The sequence below is a fragment of the Bombus bifarius genome, unplaced genomic scaffold (assembly GCF_011952205.1).
Source record: "Bombus bifarius isolate JDL3187 unplaced genomic scaffold, Bbif_JDL3187 scf7180000008169, whole genome shotgun sequence".
Taxonomy (NCBI): Eukaryota; Metazoa; Arthropoda; class Insecta; order Hymenoptera; family Apidae; genus Bombus; species Bombus bifarius.
This window is the reverse complement of record NW_022884490.1, coordinates 60,173-87,251: the sequence shown is the minus strand read 5'-3', so window position 1 is coordinate 87,251 and position 27,079 is coordinate 60,173. Positions and strand designations below refer to the sequence as shown.

Sequence of the window (27,079 nt, the reverse complement as noted above, 5' to 3'; positions counted from 1 at the left end):
TTATCTCTTATGGAATATGAATAACTGCGTGTATTTCAATTATACGTGAGCTTTTATAAGTTTAGGGGAAATGTATGATGATAGCAACAATACAAATAAAGATGTATTTCAAGAACCTCGAAAAAAATTTTGGCTGGTAAGTTTTTACGTATTGTCGAAGATATCTTAAATATGAAGCTTCACTAACCTATTAGTTTAGTAGACGTTTGATGACATTATAAGTGTTTTATTTCTTAATTTTATGAATTATATCATGGATTTTTTACGCTTATTTTGACTGGTGGTTCATCAGTAATTTTTAAATACATTTTTATTTGATAGTTACTTTTGTATATTGTTGGTGTTTATAATTATAAATGACATTCTACTCACAAATTAGCGAACAAGAAAACGTCCAAAAAGTGATGCTATTAGTATCAACTCAATGGACATATCTATCGAATCAGATGTAGGCAAAAAGAAAAAAAGAAGAAGAATTACAGAAGTGGCCAGTAGCATCTTTTCATCTTCTACTCTAGGTAGTAAACAACAAGGAAATAATTTTCATAGATCTTTCACAATTCAACCAAATACACCAGACTTGTCATTTGTGAATAATGAAGCAGATACAGGAACATTAAAGAAAAAGTATAAAAAACATTATTAAATATACTTTCAACATAATTCAAGGATATTTCATTCATTTAATTCAACTTTATTTCTTAGGCACAAAAATAATATTGAAAACTCCAATAATATTACACTCAGAAGTTGGGTACTTGATATAGCAAATACAAATATCAAGGATAAACCTAATTATGTTTTAAGCAGAAAAGAAGTGAAAAGACAAGAAGCAATTTATGAATTGTATTGTGGAGAAAATGTATTCATTAATGACTTATGTGTTCTCAAAGATTTTTACTATCAACCACTGATATCTAGTAGTATTTTTAGTTCTGATGAATTAGTTACAGTTTTTGGAGATATAACACAACTCATTGAAATACATAATAGATTGAGAAATGAATTAATTGGTCTAAGAGATAAATATGGATTTACAGAAACAGTTGGATCTACAATATTAAATTGGGTTAGTTATAATCAATCCTATTGAATGTTTGAACAAACAAATTGAATGTTTAACACAGTTTACAAACTTACATATTTATTTTATCATAATTTTTTCAGATTCCAACATTAACAAACCCATACCTGGAAAGGTGCCGAACACAAATATGGGCAAAACACTTGTTAGATGAAAAAAGGTTGACAAACAAACGTTTTCAATCTTTTTTAAAAAAACGTTTAGAATCTCCTCATTCAATAGATTTGTGGACTTATATAGATGTAGCAAGATCAAGAATTGTTAAATACCCTTTATTGATTAAGGAAATATTAAAGCATACTGTAGCAACACATACAGATCAAACATCCTTAAAGGAAGCATATGATTTGATATCCAATTTACTTAAAAATATAGATAAAACCATGGGTGATGCAGAATGCAAATTGGCTCAGTCAAAAATTAATGTAAAACTAGATTATGATCCTAGTAAATGCATTGAAAATGCAACAGAGTTAATCACTCAAGGGCAGCTTAAAGATACAAGGGGAATGGTAAGAATATTTTGTAAATGATTCTATTAATTATGTGTAAATAAACGGATACAAATTTATATATACATGCGAAAAAAATGATGATTTTTAGAAATTTCAGTGTTTTCTTTTTAACACTGGCTTTGCAATAACTCGTGGAACAAGATCTTCAAGTAAAAGGTACAATTTATTTTGTCCTTTTATACTCAAGGAACAAATCTGCATAAGTACAAATGAAAAGTTTGATTATGGATTTAAAATTGGAGATCAAATTTTAATAACAGAAGATGAACATGGAAAAAGACATTGGATTGATTCATTTAGTAAAGTTTACAAATGCAATATTAGTCCATCACAAAATGTAATTGACATCAGTGAAAAAGAAAATGAGGAAATTTTAACACCATCAAAAACAAATCGATCTACTAGATTGTCTATGAATAAAACAAGTGAAAATAATTTTTCATTAACATTAAAAAGGAGTTTTTTAAAACAGAAGCGTAGCAGCAGCATTGGTTTTGTTTAACATTAGACAACTTTGAATTTATTATTTTATGTTCATACATTATCATATATAAATAGAAATATAATTTAGATCCATTAAAAAAACGTTTGAATCAATCATACTAGGAACATCTGTGTGTATCATAAATTATTGTTAAATTCGCTCATATTTCATTACGCTTTAAAGATCACATTCCAGTTTCAATCTAAAAGAATTATTATATATTAACATGTGTACTTACCTATGTACTATTTATATATTTTAAAGTAAATAGTATTAATGTAAAATATATAAATTATATATATATATATACATATTCATATATTTAAGTATATAATAGAGGTGCTAATGTGAAGATAATAATAATATATATATATATATATAAATGTAAACACATACTAGTTAAGATATGAACTAAATACCTTTAATAAATCTGTACAAATATTTCTGATATTAATTGTAAGAAAAAAATGGGGATCGATTAACGTAATTGTAAATGCAATTTATATACGTATGCACATTTATGTATTCAAAAATGGAATTATTTTTTTATGGATATTTTAAAACAGAATAAAAAAATGAAAATCGAGAATTTATATTCAAGTTTTATTAAACACAATTCCATTCTTATAACATTTGTAATAAAATAATTATCCACTTATTTTATATTGTCTAAAATGCTTACGGTTTGCTAGGTTTCATTGAATTTCCATCTGGATAACGCTTTTTAAAGGCTTTAATAAGTTGTGGATCAATCAAGTGAACTCCATCTACTTGATTGCCTAATGTGATCCAATTAGGTTGAACATTATGTGGTCGACCAAATAATTCTATTTTTCTTGTTCCTGGGCTCATACGTTCGATGATTCCATAGATTTCGTCAGGTTTGTGACTGGTTGCACGAACTTCGGCTACTATAACATCGCTATCCAAACCTCGATTAATTCTCGGATTTCCTTTCATGCCGACTAAGCAATGTTCTTTGCCATGGTTTAGCCAGTGACCTGTTCTGCCAGTTCTTATTATCCTTTGTAATTGGTTAGTCTTCACCCATATGATCTCATCTACTCTTTCGTATCCCCACAATTGTAGGCACTCTCTACCAAGTTCCATTGCTCTCCCTGTTACCCATAAAAATAGGAGACCTTCATCTTGAAGAGCAGGTATACCTAATTGTCTCATTTCATCATCTGACATGGTACCATATGGTAATTCCATATGTATGTCCCATGGAGGGTCAGCCATTATAACAGCAAATTTACCCAGGACAGTCATATCAAGATAACGTAAATCACATTGTATCCACTGTGGTGGATAAAGAGTCAATTCACTACCTAATGATCCGCTAGGAGGTGGACATGCAGTACTACTACCATTTTTATTATCTACTGTTAAACCTTTATTCACTGCACTATTATTTGCATTGTCTGTTTCGTTTGACTCCTTTTGTTGAGTTGTTGGCCCATCCACTTCGTAATGAACATATCTATACAATAAAATATTTAAATAAAACAAAGAAGTGATTTTATATTATAATTAAAAATTATTACATTTAGAATACATACTTGCATGTATCCATATGAAAGCAAGTATTAAGAAAACTACAGTCACCTAAAGATTCATCTGTGTGACTTTGAATAATTTTTTTGAAATGAAGTTTTTTACACTTTTCTGCAAATCCTGGTCCACCATTTAACTTGACACAATCTACTCTTGTACCATGAGGACAAAACTCCATAACTTGTGCTCCTCCTTGAGACCGAAATCTTTCAGCTAGTGATTTCTCCTTAGATGTTTGCTTTGATAACAAATCTAAAATTTGTTCTCCAACCTTCTTATTTTCTTTTTCTCTAATAGTAGGCATTGATATAAGTGACATTATATCCTCTGTATTTTTCTTATCTAATTTGGGTTGCTTCTCTGCAGGTACATAGTCATTCAATTCAGATGCAGATGTTTCTGCACTCTCTGGATTTTCTGTGTCATCTGATTGAGACTGATATGATGATTGTGATTCTGCCACTGACAATACTGTATATCCAAAAACACCATTTTCTGTTACTTCCTTGATTCTGAAAAAGCATTCAATTATCTATCTGCATATGAAGTTCTGATTTGGGATGATGCAGAAACTTACTAACTTAACAATATCTTGAGCTGCAAGCTTTTCCAAAATTTTGTGAATATCTGGAGATGATACATCTGCATTAAGATTTTTACGAAGTAAATCTATTAGTTCTGCAGATGTAATTGGTAAATTAGGTAATGATTCATGTAGAATACATAACACGTCTCTTTCATATTCACTGTGGTCGGATCGATGTGAATGTCCCATTGAATCTGACAAAGAATTGTATCTTACTTTTAACACTTAAATAAAACTTTAATAAAATTATATTTAAGATTCAATTTCAAATATATGAAAAGAAATAAATAAAAAAGAAATAACTTCAATTACCATTAGAAAGAGGTGATTCATTTGTCAAGGAGGATGATACTGGTGTTGTAGAAGTAAGAGTAAATAATTCATGTCTCTCGCGTTTTCTTTTCTGCAATTTCTCTCGTAGACTGTTTCTTTTTATTTTAATTGCCTGTATCTCTTCAAAAGCGTCTGACATATCTTTGTGACAAATTATTTAGGAGAAAATATATAACCATTTGCATGTTATTCTTTATATTTAAATAATAAAAAATGAATATTTACCTTATAATACTGATAAAAGCTGTCTAAAATACTTAGAAATACATTTTTATCTAAAAATTTCAGCATATATGTATGTATAAACGTATAAACTACGAGCAACTTTACAATGTAAAATCTAACCTGGTCTTAACGACCTAACTGTACCTGAAACGTTAAAAGCACATGGCTGATTTGCCAACTCAAGATGGGTAGTGTTAAATAGGTAATCGTGATTAATTATCGTTACTAATTTTATTAGTAAGTGTTGTTAAGGATTTCTCGTCGCAAATAAAATGTCAAATACAAAAGAATTTTTTCTTTCGGTTATACAACGTATTTTCAGTAATTGGACTGCTTTAAGGGTAAATATCTATTTTCTCAAATCTGCAATAAAATATATGTATGTAAATACAAATATATATATATAAATATTTTTACATTTTATATTTACTGAATATCTTTTTATTAGATGGCAGTGGAACATGGTATGGGTGCAAAGGGAATGGCTATAGATTTTTGCTTTTACATGACAGAGGTTATGTACATGAACGGTTCGTTATCTCATTTATTTTGTACTATATTTTGATATTAATTATTTTATGACTAATTTTTGATATTTTTCTACCCCTAGAAAGTCTGAATAGTAGTGAAATTGCCAATGAATTAGAAGATTACATGGATGAGCATTTCAATACAGAACTTCAAGACGATAGTGCAATGCAAGTTGCAGAAGAATTATTGAAGTTTTATCGTTATTGTACTGAAAATACTGAAAATCTGGTAACGATAGAGCTTGCGAAACTGCCACCATTACAACCATGGCTTGTTACAAATGAACCTGCAAAAAGAATTCAAACCTCTTGTGCTATAGAAAATGATAGTTCTGAAGAAGAAGAAACATCTGATGGTATGCAAGTTGTAGATGAATGGACAGAAGTCAGAGGTAGACGAAACAGATAACTAGGATTTATTATTTTAAAGGGTACATTTTTATTTTTTTCTCTTTTTTTCTTACAAAAGGACAGATTAACAAAGAATATACAAACTACTGTTTTACAGTACATGTGCATTGCTTGTAATTGGAATTTATATTCTAGAATCTTCTAATCAAATACTTATCTAAGCAGTCTTTGAGACATTGTCAAATTTTATTTGGCAGTTCCAGTCCCTGCTTCTAAAGAAATAAAAATCATTGTAGAAAATCATTAAAGAAAGAAATAAATATTTTGTAGCTTCTAATTTTGTTTATAAAATATCACCTTTCTCACTTTGAGATAAAGGAACATTACAATATCCATTGTGTTCTCTTACTACAGTTTCTTTTCTTTCTTTTCTTACTCTTTCTTCAGGTCCGACTATGCTTAAGATTACTGGTAAAAATAACAGACCGTGAAACAGACCAAATATCACTACACATGTGAATAACTGAAATGGTACAATTCTTATAAAATTTTCTAACAGAATTTTATTGATAAAAATAGATAAATTTTTTAAGAATACCTTAAAGAAGGTATTGAATATGTAAGCTTCGCTAGAACCTAGCAAAACGAATGCTAGGAACGTACTTAAACCTCCGTTAAATACAGCTGGACCAACAATAGAAAGCGTCGCTATCGCACGTTCTGTAAATGTCATTTACATATATCCATGTAATAATCCTTTTTTTCAATCTCGCACGTTAAAGAACTCGTTATTTACCTTTTTTGCTACCCTTTGCGCGTATAAATTCTAATCCCATATGTGCAGCATAGTCAACCGCCAGCCCCGCACATAATAGAATCATGATACTCGAGGACATTTCTATGGTCAAATTTAGAAAGTACATGGTACCCAGTAAGTCAACAAGTGTAAAGAATACGCAACAAATCACCCAAAATGATGCTCGTAAGTTTCTAAGGAACATCAATATTACTACGCCGATGGTCACTATTTCTAGACCTAAATTCCTGATCAATTCCTCTCCTATTACCTACAAAAAGGTAATGATTAGATTGTATAATATGTATTAAACAAGAAAGATTAGGGTTTTTACTTTGTTTGCTGTCCATGAAACGTAATCAGGCGAGAATATTGCTATATAATCCTGGCCATGAGAGAAATTCGTTGCTTGAACCGATTCCCTGATAAGTTGCATCGCTTGTATTTGTTCCGATGTTGTGTTAATCATAACATGTTGTATAGGAATTTGCGACGTCTGAGAAAAATAAAAATGAATCCCTTGAGACGTACAGCTATTGAACAACTACATTGTACAGAAAAATTTATTAATACCGTTATATTATATTCTCCAGCCGGCAATTTATCGAAATTGATATCTTTTATGTATGCTTGACCTTCTTTCGTCAAAAGTAAATATTCCGTCAAAATATTATAATATTCTTCTTTGCTCTCAATATCACCTATAATAAAAATTTTGCCATTAAGTTATCTTTAAAATCGCATTACTTCAAGATCAAGCCTCACCTTTACCAGTAACATTCAGCCATTTCTCATAGGCAATAAACCATGGCTCAAGGGTGCTATTGTTAATGAACCGATTACGTTTTAGAACTTTTACCAGCTGAGAAAGAGATTCACGGTCTTCGTAGTAATCTACGCCGGTCATATAAATTGCGGCTCGTTTTCCATATTTTGGAAAATACTGTTTCAATTTGTTGTTAAACTGAATCGGATAGGAGTCTTGATTCAAATACCAAAGTGGGTCGAAATTTTGCTCCAATTGAAATACTGCCCACGTGTTAACGCACAGGAAGCCGACAGTGATTAATAGGATAATTACTTTTGCTGTGATCTTGGTGATTCCCGGGCCGATATAATTTTCGAAGATAATCTGTTGAGTGTTTCTCTGACTACATTCGTTGGGTTTCCAGTTTAATCTGGGTCGGCAGAAGCAACCGTCCTTGCGAGCTTCGAGCCTCTTTTCATCGTATACAAGACAGCTCACGAAGAATATAACTTCATATATGTATAAAAATAAAATCCCTAATGTGGCGAATGCGTAGAAAGATCTGAGAGTAGGCATCACAGTTGTAATGCCAAAGGCAAACGCGATAATGTTCGTGAAGGATGTCACAGTGATCGACATACCTTAAAAAAAATGTAAAATAAAAGATAAGAAGAAACTACGCTGTGTATACTAAAAACGATATGACATAATGTAGCATCGTACCAGCCTGTTGCATAGTTTTAGCAATGCGTATCGGAATATCCGTAGACTGATCAGTCTCTGAGAGATTCTCCAGGCTTTGCATGATCACGAACATGTTATCGACGCCTATACCAAGAAGTAGAAACGGAAGGATAGAATGTATAGGTCCATATGAGTAACCCAAGTAGTAACACACTCCGTAAGAGGACAAAATCGCCTGACCAACCACGAACACCCCCATTATTGAAAGATAAATTCGTTGTTCTAGCGCGTTGCATTTACCGATCATCGCCATTACGTAGACTGCTATCAAAGATATTCCACAGCATAACACCGTCAGATTACTGTTCAATATTTGATGCAGAGAGTCTAAATAACTTCGCGAAGCTATCGCATATACCTCCATTCCTGGAGGAAACGTGATATTCGAATGGAGAACGCGATTTATGAACTCTAGTTCCCAGTTGGCTGAATTTGGATTAGATTTCTTCAGCAACCAATTTAGAATAGTTGCGTTGGCACCTTTAACTCGACCTTTCTTGTCATAGAATATCCCCGAAAGCAGAGGTGCAATATCCAGCAGGATATTGTCGTTGATCCTGCAACAGATCAAGTGATATAAGAGTTGAGTTAAAATGTCGAATCCTTTGTCTATTTCGAAACTTACTTGTTCCTGATTGCTTTGGTCACGTCCTCAAGCACCTCCTTCTTCGTCAAATTACGAACGTCCTTCTTTATACTGGTTTCCCAAAGTTGTATGATGGATTGATATATACATCCATTTTTTAGCACCGTGTTGTTCAATTCGACCAGGATGTCTGTAGTGACATCGAGATCGTTGAAGATGTCTGTCGTGTTGTCCATGTTGAACCACGTGAAGTACCTGTAATTCAATATGATCTTTATTTACTATTCGAGTCAAGAATAAAAAACAAATGATTAAAGATTAATTCATTTATATCTTACCCTGCACACACATCTTCCCAGGTGTTATTGTTCACTATGACTGATTTTACTGTCTGTTCTATCTTGCTAATCTGAAAGAAAGGAAACACGGTTCAACAACCGACTTAATTTAACGGAGGTTCAGCTCACAGATCCCAAATGTTAGGTAAATCTCGTGAGTCTTGACAAATTTTGACAAGAATCATGCGTTAAAGTGGAAAAGAACCTTCGTAGATACTCGTATAATTCATGATCGCCTATGTACCGAGCGCAGCACTTCCGGCTCCAAAACGTTGGGGGCCGTGACGATGATACTTTCGTATCGGAAATCGTCCCGGAAGTGTGTCTTCACCCAGGCGGCGTCGCTACGTATCACAGAGTCTTCGGGCACGAAGAGCTCGATGTCGTCGAATTCTTCCCTCCAGAAGTACAATCCAGGTGCGCAGATACAATTTATACAGAAGCACACCAACAGCCACAGCCAGGGTCTTTTTCCAATACTCAAACCAATACTGGGGAAAGTTGGAAAAACCACTTTTTTCTTATCAACGTCTTCCACAGGGACACAAGATAGTAAGTAGTCATATATTTCGAAGAAAAAAGAAAAAGAAAGTAAATTATGGAAAGTACTTTTTATTTTGTGGACGAAGCATTTTTTGCAAGAGAATATTGTGGAGACAGTGTCATTTGAGAAGCTTAAGATAATTTTTGTAGAGCTGCGTTAAGTATTATAACTCGTGTAGCAAGCTGAAATTTAAGCTACTTTGATTTAAAAGGAATTTTTGTACGTTGAAGCACTTGCATCGACTTAGAAACAACATTTCACGTACCAAATTAACAATTTTAGGTTTGACTTCTTTTCGTCGAGGTATTACACAAAGTTTAATTGGTAAATAACGAACGATTAAGTAGAAAAAAATTCCTTCTTATAATTGGATAACGAGAGAGATGATCTTTAATAGAAATATTAAGAAAACGCAGAGGGTGGCGCCAGAGGAACCAATGAGCTAATATAGGCCACTTCGTGGAACGAAAGCGACCATTCTTGATTCAGCTAATTAAGAGGGTCGCGATGATCTCACCTTAAGTGGATTAAATTGTACAAGGTTCAAGCCCCGAAACTCGACGCCACTAATGTCATTATTCGACAACGAGATTTATTATGTTTTCATAGTTCGAGCAATTACCTATTGAAAACATACTCTATGGCGCGTGGAGATTGATTGATCCTAATTGCGATTCGACCAACAATCACAAATCACATTTGAATTGAATTTATACGAGATATAAATTCATCTACAAAGTGAAATATTTCGAAAGAACGAGAACTTTGCTATTAAATTTATATCGTATAGGACTCCAATAAAAAATACGCCATCGTCGTAGATTTTATCGTGACAATTAACTTCTTCGTATGAGACTGTTGTTAACGGAGGCACGTTTTAATGTCAATTCATTCCGAGACAACCTGTTATTTCAACCAGACTAAACATGGTACGTTTCGGTGACAATGCAAAATGAGGCGCGCATCACGAGCACCGTGAAAACGGAGATAATGCACTTCCGACAGAAGAACGCGATCATGTTCAATTTGCCGACATCCGATCTATTTTTTCCTTTCCACGAATAATTTACGAGTCGTAAAATTCAACTGTAAACGCGAGAAAATATTTTTTCCAAAAAGGTTCAATGTATCGGACGTATTACTACGAAAATCGGTGGAATAATATAAAAGTTGACGAAAACGCGCAAAATCCTCGTTTGAAAAGTATAAGAAGCTAGAAGAATATCTTATTGCACCCCAAATCGAAACGTCTCCAGGAAAACCCACCCCCCGCCCCGAAAACGATCAACAATTGGAAATGATGCGTGCACTCACCGATAAAACACACGATCTGAATTTAAATGAAGATCTAGCAGCAGATCTTTGAGACGTTTCCACGTGATCCCAGTGTTTCTTCCTCGATGCTGTTCCATCCTCGTGGCTGCGACGCTTACGTCGTTCGGTGGTCGAATGTCCACTGCGGGAGAACGTTTGTAAGCACACAGTGTGGCAGCATGCATGTGACCAACGCTGGAAGTAATCTGCCACAATTATATAACGTTCGGTCCGGAGCTTCGCTTGCACGATCGCGGCTGATGCCATCGGGAGGATGAGGAGGAGCGTGGACGTCGGTCACCCCTCCTATTGTCTTCGTGACTGCTCGTTTACAACGCTTCTCGACATTTGTTTTACTCGAGGATTCTCGCTACTGTACGAACGATCCTTCAAAAGGACCTTCTCACTGCTTTCCTCTTTTGACACGTTACAGGTGGCAATCTCGTATACGCTCGCCGATCTTGAACTTTCGATAGAAGAATATCTCGTTTGGCGCAAGTTGTTCGTCCCAGAGCGTTTTGCATTCATCTTGGAATTATCTGATCATGCACGGAGAAGAGATATATACGGGTCGATTAGCATAATTGTGGACCACGTATCGAGAGTGTCGGGAAAGAGAATTAGCTGCAGCGATCTATCTCGCTATCAGACGGTGTTCATTATATCTTTTGCCCTATTGCTTCTTTTTCTAGAATCCATAGCGCGAGCGTAATGCGCTAATAAAGTAGTACGACGCGAGCACGATCTCTAACCAGAGCAATTTTTGTCGAGTCAGGTAAGTAGTCCACGAGATGTTTAATTTCCGAGATTTGTGTCGACGAGAGACTTGCATCTACAATGACGTCGCGTCGTTGTGAGCAATCGTTCGAAAGCCAGCACAAACAAAATGCTTAAACTATCGTTTGATTTGCTTGTGTTTCGACAGAAATCCTTCGATGTTTGCTTCGTATCGCGTTTATACCCGATCTACGGAACAACGTACTGTCTACTCCAGCTGACCCACTTCTTCCATTAATTAACGCTTTTCTTCGAGAGTCTCCACGATGCTGCAAATTGGGGAAAAGAGAAACTTGTAATTTAAATAGAAGCGTAAAATTGTTTTACATTGCGTTGCAGCGTTACATATATAGTTACATCAATAACTGCTTCTTTCACGCTCGATGATAGCCTCGGATCTTCCACGGTTCGTGGATAGATCGAGGAAACAGGATTAACGAAAATGGTGCATCGGATCCGACTTATTAATTTTCCCATAACAATCGACCATCAGTTCTTCTCTTCGAGACTGTTATTCCCGTAGTGCACAGCTAGTCGAGACTCATGCGACTCGTACGCGCTCGAATGATCGCGGAAAAAGTGATTTAGCATCCGCAATTGCGGAAGAACGACATTTCTCAAAGATTATACGATTGTAAGCTACACAATTACACGTTTCATCGATGTTGTTGCTCAAGACCTTGTCGTTTAACAATTAGAAGGTACGATCGTGATGACGATAGAAAATGATGAAAAAGCTAAAGATATCGATAACCTTGAAACGCTCTTGACATTTTCTACCAGTGTTAGATACCTTCTACCACTGTTATCGAAATACAAAGATAAAAAGAAAATAAAAATATTTTCATTCGCGAATAAAAATAGATCTCCCTATATAGGCGTGTCAAACAATCGGAGAATCCTAATTAGTCGTACGGTAACTGGCTCGGGATCGTTTTACGCTCTTTGCCCGACTTCCACTCGCAGTTCACTTTCTCCTCGAACATTCGTGACAAAAGAACAGGGACCATTGTTCAGGGAAAAGATTGAAAATGGTCCCGGAAGGCCGCTCGACGAATTGAAAGTAATACGGATTGATTTAACACCAATTTCATCCAGGTAACGAACGACAAGGGGTCGGGATTACAAGCTCGACGAGAAGGTAGGGAGCGTGGTCGAAGTGAATGGCTTTCTCATCGGATCCGTGGATCTTCAGTATTCCTGGTTCCAGTCGGACCGATGGACGGTCTCCTCTCGCGTGCTATTTGCTACATCGGCCGGATCGGTCTGCTCGATGTTCGATGTTCGATCGTAACTGAGAAACTTGCGACGGGACGAAAAATTTAGTGTTCGAACGTCCGGAACGTTTTCCGTCAACTGTGTGAGTAAAAATAATTTTTATACGTTTCTAATTTAACTTGACTCGATGTTACAATTCGATTTAATATGTCTCGAAACAATTCCATCTTCGACTGCTGATAAATTGACATACATTGACAAGTATTGTGTTTCTAAGAATTTTCCACGAAATAATTGAATTAACTATGCGATACCAGCTCGGTTTCGTTTTTCGTGTACAGTTCCGTTGAATAGTTATCATTCACGGTACACGGCATTTCTGTTTCTTTTCCATGTACGTTCCTATGAACGATCTTGGAGAGATCTATGCAGCACGATCTCAATGTATTCCGACGTTGAAAAGTTAGTTTGCTTTTCAAGTCTGACAAAGCACACGTTTCACGAATGGTGTCAACGGTCGCTGTCAACCAGCGGAAAAGAAATCAAGGCGTTTTTCGAATTTCGGCCAATAGTTGAATTCGTAATGGATTAACGGTCTTTTAGAAAGTTTCGCGGATTAGAATTCCAACTTTTTGTAGATAAGCCACAAAATTTCCGTGTCTTGGTTTCGAAGATCGTCATTAATAACTGTTACTAAAGACCAATAAAAAAGAATATTCGACAGCGTAGATACGAGTATAAATAGGCGGAAGAACCTCTATTTATCTCTGTTTTATTTCGAATAGAAGATTATCGAACATGGAATTGGCGATCTTTCTTATTTGGTCGATTCAGATAAAGTAGAAAGAGAAAAAAAAATGATTGGAAAAATTGAGAGATGACCCTGAACTCTGGATGAAGAGCAGTGTACGCACGTGGACTGCTTTTTAAACGTAGCCACTCTCTCCGAACGACTTTTTCCGCCGTTTCATCCGAGACATTTCGATAGTTTTCTCTTCAGTGATTCATCGTCTCTTTTTCACCGAGCTCTCGAACGTTCATTAAAAATTCCATTTTAAAGATCGGCTTTGAGTTATCTATAGCTAGCATCCTACGATCCAAAATCTGCGTTTCATGCCCTGTGGTAATGTCTCGATTCATAATTCACCGGCTTATTACGCCAAATTCAAATATTCCGCATGCTTCCTGCATGTATTTACGATCTTCTCGAATAGAAGCATAAAAGATACATGAGTTTCTGGATAAATCGTTAAACGTCTTACGGGCAAGGTACTCTGTCAAGACTTGGACGATAGAAGAAACACTAGTATGTAATCTTAACAACGTGGTAGAGGAAGTATTCTCATCGGAAAACGATTAATGGAAGCGTATTTCATGTCAGCGTGGCTGCATTCACCTTGACCGAAGAAAGTGTTACACCAGTCTTTAACCCGTGCCGGTCGATTCATGAATGTACATTGTACGACTATATCGGTACGTCTACTTTTACCGTGTCGATTATTCGATGCTCGTACTTTTTAATTGAATCGCAATTCGAGTCAGCAACGCGGTATTAGTAATAAAAATATTACGAGACACTGTTCAGTTCTTTTTCTCACACGAAAGTAAGAACAAGTTGTTGAAAAGTAGAATAGATAACAGAAGAAAGGTGTTGGTTGATAATCATTCTAAACGCGTAACGACATCGGTGTGAACATTTCTGCATAACTAGTTTCTTTCTCCACTTTGACCAGCAGCCATATAAGTGGAAGGATTCGAGAGTATGTAGTTCTTCTTGCTTACTAATCGGTCTAACTATGAACGCAAATTGAAACTGTCAATCGACAAACTTCTAAAGGAGTAAAGGTCTCTGTATCGAATTCTATAGATAAAAATATCTATGTATTTCACGACGTATAGGAATTTGGACTCGACAGAATGTCGGAGAGTCAGTAGGTTTTCCATTAATTCCAGAACCATGAACGCGGCAACGATCTTGTTGGTCCTCGTGATAGGATTAGCCAACGGTCAATTGAATTTCGAGGGTAACCCGTTGACGGAGGATACCGAGTACACGGCTGTGGAATCACGATTCTCCGAAAAAACTGCAGCACGACAGGAAACCACAGTGGACGTGATCGACGCTTCGGCAGAATCTCCTCAAAACGTTCATCTACTATTCTCAGACGTTAAAAACTCATCTCAATATGCAAATCCGATAAAAACTTCCATCGATGATCATCCAGTGAATCATACGTGGTCGCACCTTGAGAAGCAACAGAGGATCGTTCAATCGGGTCGTCATCTGTCTGCGAATACGTACAATCAAGGAATCGCCTCCGTCAACAACGTTGAAGTTGCCTTGAACTCTTTTCTTAATTCGAAGACGCCGGAGGAATCACGTCTGTCTCTGGACCATTATTTACAAAGCCGAGAAATCCCTCAAAATGCCAAAGCAATGATCGCCAATCAACAGCAATTAACGCAACAGCCAGTAACACGTGTTAATCAGGAGACCGTGTCTTCTCCGGTGAACCAACACTTGACTGCGCAACTCATGCAACAAAGGCAGGCGCCGCAAACTTTTCCAGTTGGCCAACCAGTTAATCAACCGACCTACGGTACGCCTGTGAACTCGGTGGATCTTCGTTCGACTATGTCAAATCCGGCAACCGCGTCACTGATGCAGCAACAGCAGATGTTACAACCGTACGCATCCGGAATTCAGGCAAGGAACGACGTCTACTATCCTGGATGGTATCAACGCGTAAGAAGGGTGCGTGGAAAGCCGTTTCCCTATGCGCAATCCAGGGGTGGTCCAGGATTCTACGCCGGACCGGTTCCTCCAGGTGATATATTACTAACGCGTTCGTAATCGAGAATTAATTAACAAGGAATTAACAAGACTAAGCTGCGCGTGAAGGAAACTTTCTTATACGGATATTCTGGATGTTTGAGAATCTTATCGAATCTGCTAATTAACACGAGATACGTCAACTATGACGGTGAAACGGGTTTAGCAATCGAGAAGTGTATCTCGATTACTAAATCCTGTAATTTAGGGAAATTTCTCTTAACGCAATTCGCATTGTAAGAGAGGCCATTAATTAGGGAATTTGTGAGAGTTTTCTTATCCAATGCCGTAATTGATAATTTTCACTCGAGATAAATATTCACTTTAATTAGCAACTAATTTTGCAATTGACTTTCTCAAGCAGTGCCGTTCAAGCAGAAAGGTCCACCCGTTGAAGTAATCTACACGAAGCCACCAGGATTTCATCGTGGGCCACCACCTATCAACAATCCACCGGTTCCGTACGAAGACGCTAGTGCTTGGTTCCCTGAAGTTGATCATCCACCGGCAGCCAAAGATGTTTACTATTCCCAGCTATACGCTCAATCCTATGATCCTTATTACTACAATTATATCGCCAAAACGGGCAAAATAAAACCTCATCTGTACGGCAAATTAGGTAAGTATCACGAAGAAGAAGGGGACGGTATCTGGGGAGAATTGTATCGAGGATTCAAGAAACACGGCCTGAAGAATATCATGACACCAACGTTTCTCTTGGGAATGACTCTCCCTGTGGTCACTCTGATGCTAACGGCTCTCGTGCAGAAAAGGTCTCTGTCCAGGTCGGATTCGAGAGAATTGACAATGGAGAACACGATCCAGGATTATTTAGAACAAGTTCAGAAAGCCGTGGAATGTTACGAGAAGAAACGTAGGAAGAGGAACGCGAGTACAGATGAGTGTTAGAATTATCATTGATTTTATTAATTTATTGAATGTGGATATCGAATGGGTAATAGATGAAATGGAAAGGATATCTAGAAATCTTGTACATATTTCGTGTAACATATTAACGAGGGAAATGCTCGTAAGATTGTGTAGAACAGAGAGTGATTTCTCTTAGAAATGATTCTCTGTCGCAGTCGGTGGTTTATAGCGAGTGATTAATTACATAAAATCGCGGTAGACCATCACGAGATATCAATGGGGAGAAGGTGACAGTGAAACGTCTCTCGCGACGAGAGTGGCTAAACGTGAGAAGCAAACTTTCGCGGGTCAATTACCTACGACCCTATTCGCATCCGCGTGGGTGTGCAACTCGCGGATAGTAAGATTAATTACCAATGATATCGAGCTACTTTTACTTTTCTAATAAACTACTCGACCACAAGTGGATTAGTAGTAACGGCTTTGATTATAAACGATGCGATTGGGAAATACAAAAACGTTGAAACTTTATTATAGAGTATTTCTTTAGTTCCTTTACTACCGTACTTTGAATGTCTTGTCTTCTTCGTCTTCTTTTTTCTTCGAACGGGAAAAGGCTTACAAATGTACAGTAATCTTCGGACCATATTCCAGTTATGTATGTTCAGACGAGCCTTGAATTTTGAATTAGGAATGACATCCGCGACTTTACTGCACCGCAAGGCGTGCATCATGGCACAGAAATGAATAACCGGTTTGTCCATTTATGGGCGAGCCGAGCAAAGTGTTACGCATCGATTTCGACGAAATTTTGACTGGAGATCTAAAAATTTCGGTTCATTATTACTTTCATTTATTATTTAATTAGTAAGTATTAATTTCTCATGCTTCTCTTATATTTTCTAGGCTAACTAACGGTACAAAAGGAACATAAAAAGTCCATAAAAAAGTCAATGCATAACATACAAAAGTACGATCCCCTTACTAGGTGTCAGTGGTTTTACTCATCAACCTTGATTAACAATCTTACAACCTGTTTCGCAAACTGGATCAGTGAACGCAACATTCTCATTATGGATGTCATTTATCTGTTACAAGAAATCGAATTACTTTTATTTCATACTTGAGGTCATATCAATATAAATTCGGTGAATCATTTCCGTTTTATTGCAATCTTTTATCATCGATCTTTTATTTTAAAAAGTCTCACAAATACGACGATCGTACGCTACGTTTTTAATTCCGTTCACGGGCTGACGTAACTCGAGTACACAACGCTGATTAGTAACGCGGCGATGAGGTCAATTACGATAACTCAACCATTAATGAACTCGTAAATTAAGATCATGTGCGATGGAGCGGCACGTTTGGTGTCCAAGGAGAGGCTCACGCAAAGCTCATCCCGAAGAAATCTCGGTCGATTTCTTCTGCTGCCGGAAATGTGTAAATAGAACCGTGCTACTTAGCTCGTTAGGTTTTACTGATTGCTAGTAAGGATGTATTTTCAACCCAAAAAGGCGAGGCACCCGTCGAATCTTTAGGTGACACTTCAAATAGCCCGCATACTTGCTTGAAACCGGTTTTTCTGTCGTCAATTTGCACTCTAAACACAAAAAGACCACTTATGATTACTTTTTTATCGTAGATTGTAGAAAACTGTAGACTCGTGTACCGTGAAAAACTGTTTCTTATCTTCATCTTCATACATTTACACTGGTAATTAATACAAAAATGTCAATCGTAATTATTGAACTTGGAAATGTATGCATTCAAACAAACATCCATGAACTCTTGATAAACCTTTCAACGTGAAACTAAATTTATTCTTCGCGAACAGCGATGAACCGATATGTAATTGAATTATTTCATCAAACGATTGACGGTTTAATTCACAGGTCATGAGACCCAGACGTCTTGCATGTTCCACCATAATGAGAAGCAATGACTAATTTCGACTCAATTTTCTGCACAGCATCTAAAAAAAATAGTATTATTCAATGTGCATCTTTAGCTACTCTATGCAGCGCATTCTTCTGTCTACTTACCGATATTCCGCTCGAAAAGCAGCAGAGAAAGTAAGTACATGAAAAATGGTAACGCGAAGGGAAACACTTTCATTCGACGAAATCGGTAGTTTGTTAACGAAAAATATATTGTATATTTTGTTGCATCTAGTTTCTACAATTACACTTTGTTGCGGTAGGCAGAAGAAAATTTGTTCCTTTTCAAAGAATATACGACATAAATCCGTTTGTTGTTTGTGTTTGTTCCAATAACAATGATCGAAACCCAAAATAACGCGACAAATCATATAAATCGTTTTCGTAAAACGAAAATTAATTTCATTAATCATTTAAACGTCGTTAAAAAATATTTATAATGGAAATTAATTTATCGCGTCGTTTTTTCACGAGGTAAGAATCAAGACGTGCAATAAAAGAAAATATAGGTTCAATGAACGTTTCGTTCAGTTAACTAGATAGAGTGTAAGATTCGTGACGAATAATAAATAAAAAAGGATAAATATGGAAAATTTGTATGCCTGTCTTTTATCTTCCACGTGATAGGTCCACAGGCGATACTCGAAGATGATCTTCGAGAGGAAATCGAAATTCCTTTTGACATTTTCCTTTCTTTTCTTTTTTTCCAGAAAAAGGTTTTAGAGAATTATTTCTTGGCACAATCTGTGACTTTCATGAAATAAATAAGTAAAGAAATATATTAGTGCAGAAATAATGAACATAAGTAATCACAAAATGTACTAAAACTTAACTCTAATTTTATTTATAAAAGTCACAGATTGTTTTATGGATAAGGCTCCTATAAAATGATTTTTATAAATAAAAAACAATGTAATTTTGTATTGCTTTCAATCTCGCAACACTCTACAATATTATGTACGTATAATTGCGTATAATTGCCCTTCGTTATCTATAGCATTACTAATTTCGCGGAGCGCTATTCTTTCGCAAAATTTTAAGTTATTTTCTATCGCTAGCAGAAACAATGTTTTCTCTTTTTTCCTCTCTTATAATTCGTTAACGTTAAAACAAGTTATCGACCGACTACTGAAAATGTTCGTAATCGATGTAGGTCAGTCTTCGTCTCAATAGACGTCTTGGTATATTTTTTGTTTTCATTTCATTTCTGTGTGGTCTATTTATTTCATTTTTATGACCTATGATCAGCTGAATCAAATTCTTCTATATAGTGTGCGTTTATAATATTTCATAAAACTTATTTGATGCACATTGATAGAACATTTGTGGTCTTTTCTCTGTTCTTTAAATTATTATACATGTATATAATGATTGAGGTGAAATTGTTTAATAATTTGGTAACTAATTCATTCACGCCTCATTCAATAACGGATCACTACTACGGGTCGATACAATTATGCACGGTGAAACTGTTTGGTAGGACTAGACAAGGTTCTGTGTATAAAGCGATATTCACTAGTGAATGTTAAACAGAATAGTTTAAATAATCTGTCTATCACTAGATTACAATTGTCTTCGATTGAAACACAGCACATTCCGAGAACTTCGTATTTCGTTATTTTTTCTCTTTTTTAATTCATTTCATGAACGCTTTTTACGTACTCAGGACTGTTAGGAAAATCTTCCTATAATCTCACGATATAAGATCAAACGATAAGATTATGAAATGAAATGAAATATTAAAAAATTTAATTATCACATCATAATTAACATGATTAAAAATAGAACTAAAAATTGTTGTGTATACATTCAATATATGAGTGCATATATATATACATATAACATTATCTTCGAACATTTTTCTAAATATTATAATTGTATAACATAAATAATAAAAACTTCGAATATACATAAAAATCTCTATAGATTGAAAGACCACTTCAGCTATAATTAATATCTCTAATGTGCAAGCTTGTACTGCCCGCAAATATGATTGACTCGCAATGATAAATAAAAATTTTGTAACTAATTAGCGTAAGATTACATTAGACACAATTCTTTTTTCCCCTTTTTTTGATAAAATGGCATAAATGGCAAATAAAAGTGACGAGAACGATTTAAAAAGTAAAACGCTCAATAAAGTATAGTGTCTATGTAATCAATTACAGCTTTCTTCAGCTCCTTGCCTCAAAAAAAGGCTGACGAAATTAACGTAATACTTACATTACCGAAGATATATCTAATTTCTCTTGTTTTCTTTCCCCTTAATCGATATTAGCATGTGAACACTCCAAGTCTAAAAATACATTCTATATATATTTTAATTCAATCGAATTTTTCCTCCTTAAACGCGACTTTAATAGCTTCGCCAACATGTTCCACTACGAATGCAGGCTTGATCAGGCTTTCTTCGACTGGTAAGAAATCTCTAGGATTATGTTCCGCTATAAAATCCGAATCTCGTTTATGAACACCAGTTTCAACTAAAATACTAATACAAGCTTTTGCGCTAGGCGGAGTGATATCCTTGTTCAGTAGTTTCTTCAGTTTATCAGACTTTAATGCTTCCTCTTTCGCGGAATATGCCAGATATTTATCGTACAAATTTGCACCAAAAATATCAGTATTGATGTTATCTCTGTAAAATTATGTTGAATTTAGTACTCATTTTAATTTAAAAAATTACGTTAGTTTTTTGATATCTTCAAAGTATTAATTACCCAATAGCATATATAGTATCAACATTATGATCTATTCCAATACTTCTAGCATGCTCATGGAGCATCTGATTTGCATGATAGTATGTAACTTCACTAGGTTTTCCGACTAGAGCAGAATATATCATATCTTTTCCTGTAACCTTTTTATACAAAGATTCCAGACATAACAGATAAGCACCATGCCCATATCTAGGAATTGGTGCTTCTGATACCCACAATAAATCCATATTACATGCCAATACTGGAATGTGTGGATATGGGATATTATCAGATAAACCAGTAGGCATGCCATTAGTCATTAAAAGATCTACCATTAGTTGTAATGGGGTTTCCCAAGAAATTGGTTCGCTAAATAACACAATGCATTCTATTGCAGGAAACTTTGGATCCACAGGACCACATATTGGATTTCTCTTTTTCACATTTACATAGTCTAAAGATGGGAAATTTTTAACTAGTTCTTGAATAGTTATTGTTTTTTTGAATCCCAATTCTTTAGCTATTTCTTTAACTGGCCCTTGTCCAGTTATTAATACTTGTTTATTATGAAATTGTTCGAATAATTTTAATGGTGAATGAGCCATAACAACTTGTGATTCTTTCACTTCAATTCCTATCCATTTAGATAAATCTGCTGCTTTTTGACTACGTAATGCATTTCCACTGTTAGTAACAAACACAGTTGGTACACGAAATTTGCCATCTTTTCCTGTAAGTTGTTTAAAAGCCTCTGGTACGGGTGGTAATACATTTTTGCCACGCACTATTACGCCATCAATATCAAAGAGTAAACCAAATTTTGGTTTAGAACTTAGATGCTGAAAATCAAGAAATTTCTTAAATATAATAATCCTTAAAGAAAAATTTCACTAATATTCATTATTTTCTGTATCTTTATATGTATAAATGAGACTAATGCTCTTTATATGTTTCATAAGGGGATCTATAGTTATTTTGGAGCAAGATATTAAAACAACTACACAAGACCTTGAAGTAAGATGTAAAAATATACTCATCATGTTATGAATGCTATGCAATATATTTTTATACTAGCACATAAAGCAATGTCTGATAAATTTTGCATCATTTGTCTTGATTAGCATTATAATTATAATCTAGAATTAATTTTTACGCAATGTGTTACAAAAAATTATATATATATAATATACATTTCTTATTTTTCAATTAAAATAATAATTAATAAGAGTTTACACTAAATTCGTTAATAATTTATAGCAAAAATTGTTTATAAAAATTCAAATTTTTAAATAAAAGGTAATTCGTTTTAATTCGTATTTTTTAAACGGCATTTGAAGAAAGAAGAAGAAAAAGAATAAGGTAAAGAATAGAATTATCAATAAACGCAAATCTCTTCACATAATCGAATAAATAAATTATTACTACATTCTCAATTTGCATTAGTAGAATGAATTCAATTCTATATTCTATGTTCTATATTCTATATTCTATATTCTATATTCAATTCTATATTCAATTTTATATTCTAATCTATGAAATAAACAAAAGAAGGCATGTATTACTTTGGAATACAGTAACTAGAATCGAATATAACAATGGCGTATGAAATGTAACTCACTCTAACCCCCGTAAACCTCGCGATGTCTGGTCGTAACAATATCTTCATAATTGCCATTCTGTCAGTGGCAAATGTAAGTAAGGATATAGCGATAATATCTTAAAGTTGCACTATATTCAAAGGCTACTTCTCATAGATTGATTATGCATAATGCAACGTTTTGAGGTTATAATGATCTACAGATCGCACAGTATATTTGATCGTGTTTTTCCCGCGTGCCGTAAGAGGACACAATTTATATTATATACTATAAAATACAACTAAAATTATTATCATGTATGATACATAATGCCTTTTGTTTTTGACACAAACTTCTTCTGAATCAATTGAAGAAAGGGTTCATCTAGATGGATTTCCAGATAAATGCTTATTTGTTTAAATATCCCATATTTAAACGGAGCTCAATTAACTAAGATTAAATGTAAAGTCGATTCCATAGTCATATACACTATACGCAGGTCCGACAACTCCTATGGAGGCAGGTGTTATCATTTTGCTCACGATTTGATGTAGCCTAGTTCCTTTATTAACCGCATGGCGCTACAACAAAATTCCTCAATGGATATCATGGGTGTATACGACCGTGGCGCATATGTGCCTCTGGGTCATATAAACAAGTTTCGACGCTCATTTAAGTAGATTAGGGCAAACCGTCCGAAAATTGAAACGTGAAAAATCAACATGAAAGACACGAATGTGTGGTGGCTCAGCTTCTGTCTGAAGAATTTTGTTGTAGCGCTATGCGGCTAATAAGAGAACTAATATAGATCAAAATGATAACAGCTCCCACCACCAAAAATTAGACGAATTGCTGGATCTGTGCCTGTGTCGATTCGAATGTTGATAACTATACTACCAACTGTCAGCAGAAAGATGACAGTGTTAATATATCTTTTTATGTAGGATTTTCGTATTAATGTATTAACAGATACGCTGGAAAAATTGTTAACGCTTATTGATCCTATTGAATCCCTTGTCATAAATTTTTTTATATTAATTGTTGATTTTTGCGACCTATTGATCAACCATTGTACGCATGTTTCATGCGGAATAGTTGCGTCGTAACAAAGTTTAGTTATCTTGATTAGAACTACAACGATTAAAAAAGCAGATAAAGGGTTGGATAACCTGTATCTCGAATATAGCCGAATTTTTAACAGTGTACTTTCGGATTTTTTAACTCATTTCTTTTTTGTATTTTCACTACATCAAAATGTTTATAAAACCATTTAAAGTAAAATCTAACAATCAATTGAAAGGAACAGAAAGGTTAGTATAATTTGATTGTTTAGTTATAGTGAGTTATGTGTACAAGAGATTATATGTATATTAATAAATTCTGTATTGTTTATGACCAGAAAAAAATTATGCGAAGAAATTTTAGCAGCATATCCGGCGCTGACAGATGAAGAAACGCAATCGTTGATTCCTAAGAAAGAGACGATAAGCGTTATGAAAATTTTAACTTACAGTGGCCACTCAGGAAAAGTATATTGTGTAGCTAAAATACCCATGTTTTTTCAACTTGAATCTTTGCATCAGGCATTATTACCTACTATATTCACTTTATGGCATCATCCAAATTTGTTAAGGACTTTTACAACTTATCCTCCAGTTGTAACAAAACTAGCTGGAGGTGCAAATTTAATGTTGCCTGGAGTCAGTATCAAGGAGCCTGTAACATTATATTCTTTTGGAAAATTACAAAAGGGTACACCTGTTTCAGTAAACACAGATGATAATAAGGTACATTATTATAAAAGTTTATTCTTATTTTAGCATAGTTATAAAGAGGTATAATTAGAATTCCTTTTGGCCTAGGCACCGGTTGCTGTTGGCTTTACTGCTCTTTGTAGCGAAGACATGTACATGTCTGGAGGACACGGAAAATGTGTAGAAATTATACATGTAATAGGTGATACACTTTGCCAATTAGGGAAGCCTCCTGTAAGGCCAGACTTAGGACCACCAAATATTGATACAGATAATGATAAATTGGAAAATATAAATGAAATAAGTGAGCCGAGTAATGATAATAATGAAGAATCACTTGTTGAAATAATGGACGATTTAGAAATAAATAATGATAGAGTATCAGAGATTGAATCTCCTTGCGAGGAAGAAAATAAAATAGAGGAATCTGATGAAATAAAAAATTTATCTACTGCTCAAGAAGAAGCAACTGTGGATCCACTAAAGGAAATGGACAGTTTGTTAGAATATTGCTTTCTAAAAGCTTGTAAAACTTCAGTAAAATCTAATGATTTACCTATGTTGACATCCAATTTCTTTAAAAATCATTTAATAGCTGCATGTCCACCAGATAAAAACATAGATATAAAAAAATCTCGGTATAAAAAGCTATCATTGTTTTTAGCAGAAATGAAAGCAAAAGGTATTATTAACACTTCTGTAACTAAAGGTGTTGAAAGTATATTATCGATTAAGGTAAGATTTTTTAATGGAAGTTTGTTGGAACATAACTTACTCTTAATATAATTATGCTATACCCTTTTGTAGTTTAATCATCCTCTTATAAAAGAACTAGTCATTGTGGAGGAACATACACCAATCCAGGAGCCAGTTGTTTCTAATGCGGCAGTTGTCTCCGAATGTTATAAAGTAACTGCAGATGTTTTGCCAGTACTATCAAAATTCAGATATGAGTGAGTATAGTGTCACACTCAGGATGTGTCATGTTGCCGCGATACACTAATTGCAAAAAGAATGATTTTCTCTGCAGAGCAGAAGTCGACAACTGTTACATCATATACCATTATGCTGTATTATATGACACGAATTATATACATTTTACTCCCATACAATGATTGCAGAAAAGGGGACGTTATGAAAAGAGCTGAAATCAGAAAATGTTTTACTGAATATGTGAAAGCAGAGAATCTTCAAGATGGAAAGTAAGCAGTGTTTAGCCGATCATGTGTTTTATCGTGATTTGGTATGATCATTTAATTGGTTTTGTTTATAGGATACTGAAATTAAACCCGCAACTCGCAGGTATTATGAAAACCAAAGCGAATGTGGAAACTGTGTTGATGGAGGATGGAATAAATAAGTTTATTGGACGTATGACGCATATGCACGAAGTCACTTTAGCTGGAAATAAATTGTTACACACGGGCAAATTGGAACCCATTGACATGAGAGTCACCGTCCGATCCGGTGGTAAGAAGGTACAGTAATTGATCTCCAAAATTACAATACGTACAGTATTATGGAAACGTTAATATTTATTTAGTACTTATATTACAGGTTACGCTAGTAAACAATTTAGAAACATTTGGTATAAATTCTAAAGAGTTCAGCAAGGAATGCCAGAGCATTGGGGCGAGTGCAACAATTACGGACGAACCAGGAAAGAAAACTCCGAGTGTTCTGGTTCAAGGGAATCAGATTTTATACGTATACAAATTACTTACGGGTAAGTAGTGAATTAACGTATTATGAGATATAAACATCTTTATGCTTAAGTCAAGTGAATGTTAATTTTTCAGAAAAATATCAAATAAAGAAGAATTATATAAGAGGATTAGAATTCGCCCCAAAGAAGCAAGGTTCTCATAAAAAATAGGTTGCCTGGCAAAAATTATCACGTAATAGATGTAGCGTTACGTCAAATTTTTCCTCATAAACGATTAAATTTTTATTTATTTCCGATTCGAAACTTTCCTGTTACAAGATTAAATTTTTACGAATCATTTAAGAATCTCTCGACTATCAAAAAGACTATATGTAGTCTTCATGATGGATTCTATGTTGAATAAACGTTTATTAGAAAACGTAGGCAGCATTTCTGCCCACATCAAAGCTGTCTGATGCCGCTACATCAATCGGTGTTACTACTTGATATTTCAATTTAGGACGTCCTTAATTCCAAATATACGTATGCTGCCAACTCAATGTATTTCTTTCTAGAAATACTTTTTATTAGGTGTTTCACTAATTCATTAATTACTAACATTGAATATCGAATACAGGAAAACTTCTATGGATTGTAATTGCAATTCGACTGATCAATAAATGAATTCGCAACGAAATTTTATAGTTATTTATCTATCCCTAATCTTTGATAAACGATCAGAACAAAAACAAAATGAAAGAAAACCGATGACTGGATGAAAAAAGAATCGGGAATCGAAGTTTGTTAATATAATTTATTGTATATCGAGGTTTCAACATGGAAAAGTACAAATATTGCAATATAGGGCCCGCGAGCTCTCCTCGGGTGGGAGGGAGGGAGGGAGGGAGGAGGGTACGATTCACAGGAAGGAGAGACAACGCACGTTTAAGATATCTCGAGAATTTTTTCTTCATTTGTTCTGACGAAAATGTGCTTGCTATGCACTAAAACCGGGGATATGAGGTATACAT

At 34.8% G+C, this 27,079-nt stretch overlaps 7 protein-coding genes across 14 annotated transcripts; 4 read left to right on the top strand and 3 right to left on the bottom strand.

Annotated features, from left to right (window-relative positions):
* The first annotated feature begins 1 nt into the window (after window position 1).
* Window positions 2-2,139, top strand: LOC117209289 (neuroepithelial cell-transforming gene 1 protein-like). The gene is made up of 5 exons (XM_033451115.1): window positions 2-136; window positions 380-627; window positions 706-1,069; window positions 1,168-1,596; window positions 1,688-2,139. Exons 1-5 carry the CDS (start codon window positions 71-73, stop codon window positions 2,099-2,101), a joined length of 1,521 nt encoding a protein of 506 aa, XP_033307006.1. The 5' UTR covers window positions 2-70; the 3' UTR covers window positions 2,102-2,139.
* On the bottom strand, window positions 2,088-4,923 carry LOC117209288 (N6-adenosine-methyltransferase catalytic subunit). The gene is made up of 6 exons (XM_033451114.1): window positions 4,785-4,923; window positions 4,539-4,700; window positions 4,222-4,420; window positions 3,646-4,152; window positions 2,766-3,566; window positions 2,088-2,285 (listed from the first exon to the last, which is right to left on the bottom strand). Exons 2-6 carry the CDS (start codon window positions 4,696-4,698, stop codon window positions 2,261-2,263), a joined length of 1,692 nt encoding a protein of 563 aa, XP_033307005.1. The 5' UTR covers window positions 4,699-4,700; window positions 4,785-4,923; the 3' UTR covers window positions 2,088-2,260.
* On the top strand, window positions 4,922-6,002 carry LOC117209293. Its single transcript, XM_033451125.1, has 3 exons — window positions 4,922-5,125; window positions 5,233-5,314; window positions 5,395-6,002. The coding sequence occupies exons 1-3, from the start codon at window positions 5,057-5,059 to the stop codon at window positions 5,721-5,723; spliced, it is 480 nt and encodes a 159-aa protein (XP_033307016.1). The 5' UTR covers window positions 4,922-5,056; the 3' UTR covers window positions 5,724-6,002.
* LOC117209285 (NPC intracellular cholesterol transporter 1-like) lies at window positions 5,730-11,109 on the bottom strand. Of its 3 annotated transcripts, none has more exons than XM_033451110.1 (12): window positions 10,736-11,105; window positions 9,122-9,368; window positions 8,878-8,948; window positions 8,579-8,794; window positions 7,933-8,510; window positions 7,227-7,850; window positions 7,035-7,162; window positions 6,796-6,957; window positions 6,462-6,732; window positions 6,264-6,385; window positions 6,023-6,188; window positions 5,730-5,937 (listed from the first exon to the last, which is right to left on the bottom strand). In XM_033451110.1, the coding sequence occupies exons 1-12, from the start codon at window positions 10,918-10,920 to the stop codon at window positions 5,912-5,914; spliced, it is 2,796 nt and encodes a 931-aa protein (XP_033307001.1). In that variant the 5' UTR covers window positions 10,921-11,105; the 3' UTR covers window positions 5,730-5,911. The 3 variants fall into 3 exon arrangements, 2 of the variants coding, with proteins under 2 accessions (XP_033307001.1, XP_033307002.1); XM_033451111.1 differs by having other exon boundaries at window positions 9,083-9,368; window positions 10,736-10,879; XR_004487891.1 differs by lacking the exon at window positions 5,730-5,937 and having other exon boundaries at window positions 6,074-6,188; window positions 6,264-6,387; window positions 6,463-6,732; window positions 10,736-11,109.
* A 204-nt stretch (window positions 11,110-11,313) lies between these two features.
* Window positions 11,314-16,964, top strand: LOC117209290. Of its 5 annotated transcripts, XM_033451119.1 has the most exons (4): window positions 11,314-11,510; window positions 12,611-12,872; window positions 14,684-15,558; window positions 15,925-16,964. In XM_033451119.1, exons 3-4 carry the CDS (start codon window positions 14,688-14,690, stop codon window positions 16,470-16,472), a joined length of 1,419 nt encoding a protein of 472 aa, XP_033307010.1. In that variant the 5' UTR covers window positions 11,314-11,510; window positions 12,611-12,872; window positions 14,684-14,687; the 3' UTR covers window positions 16,473-16,964. The 5 variants fall into 5 exon arrangements, with proteins under 5 accessions (XP_033307010.1, XP_033307011.1, XP_033307012.1 ...); XM_033451120.1 differs by lacking the exon at window positions 12,611-12,872; XM_033451121.1 differs by lacking the exons at window positions 11,314-11,510; window positions 12,611-12,872 and adding an exon at window positions 14,369-14,490.
* Window positions 16,965-19,263: 2,299 nt separating this feature from the next.
* LOC117209291 (haloacid dehalogenase-like hydrolase domain-containing 5) lies at window positions 19,264-23,017 on the bottom strand. The gene is made up of 4 exons (XM_033451122.1): window positions 23,003-23,017; window positions 22,691-22,937; window positions 21,094-21,911; window positions 19,264-21,011 (listed from the first exon to the last, which is right to left on the bottom strand). Exons 2-4 carry the CDS (start codon window positions 22,745-22,747, stop codon window positions 20,699-20,701), a joined length of 1,188 nt encoding a protein of 395 aa, XP_033307013.1. The 5' UTR covers window positions 22,748-22,937; window positions 23,003-23,017; the 3' UTR covers window positions 19,264-20,698.
* Window positions 23,018-23,449: 432 nt separating this feature from the next.
* Window positions 23,450-26,745, top strand: LOC117209286 (eukaryotic translation initiation factor 2D). 2 transcript variants are annotated; one of them, XM_033451112.1, is made up of 8 exons: window positions 23,450-23,959; window positions 24,049-24,436; window positions 24,512-25,138; window positions 25,211-25,356; window positions 25,417-25,605; window positions 25,677-25,881; window positions 25,961-26,129; window positions 26,203-26,745. In XM_033451112.1, the coding sequence occupies exons 1-8, from the start codon at window positions 23,904-23,906 to the stop codon at window positions 26,277-26,279; spliced, it is 1,857 nt and encodes a 618-aa protein (XP_033307003.1). In that variant the 5' UTR covers window positions 23,450-23,903; the 3' UTR covers window positions 26,280-26,745. The 2 variants fall into 2 exon arrangements, with proteins under 2 accessions (XP_033307003.1, XP_033307004.1); XM_033451113.1 differs by having other exon boundaries at window positions 23,453-23,959; window positions 25,525-25,605.
* The last annotated feature ends 334 nt before the right edge of the window (window positions 26,746-27,079 follow it).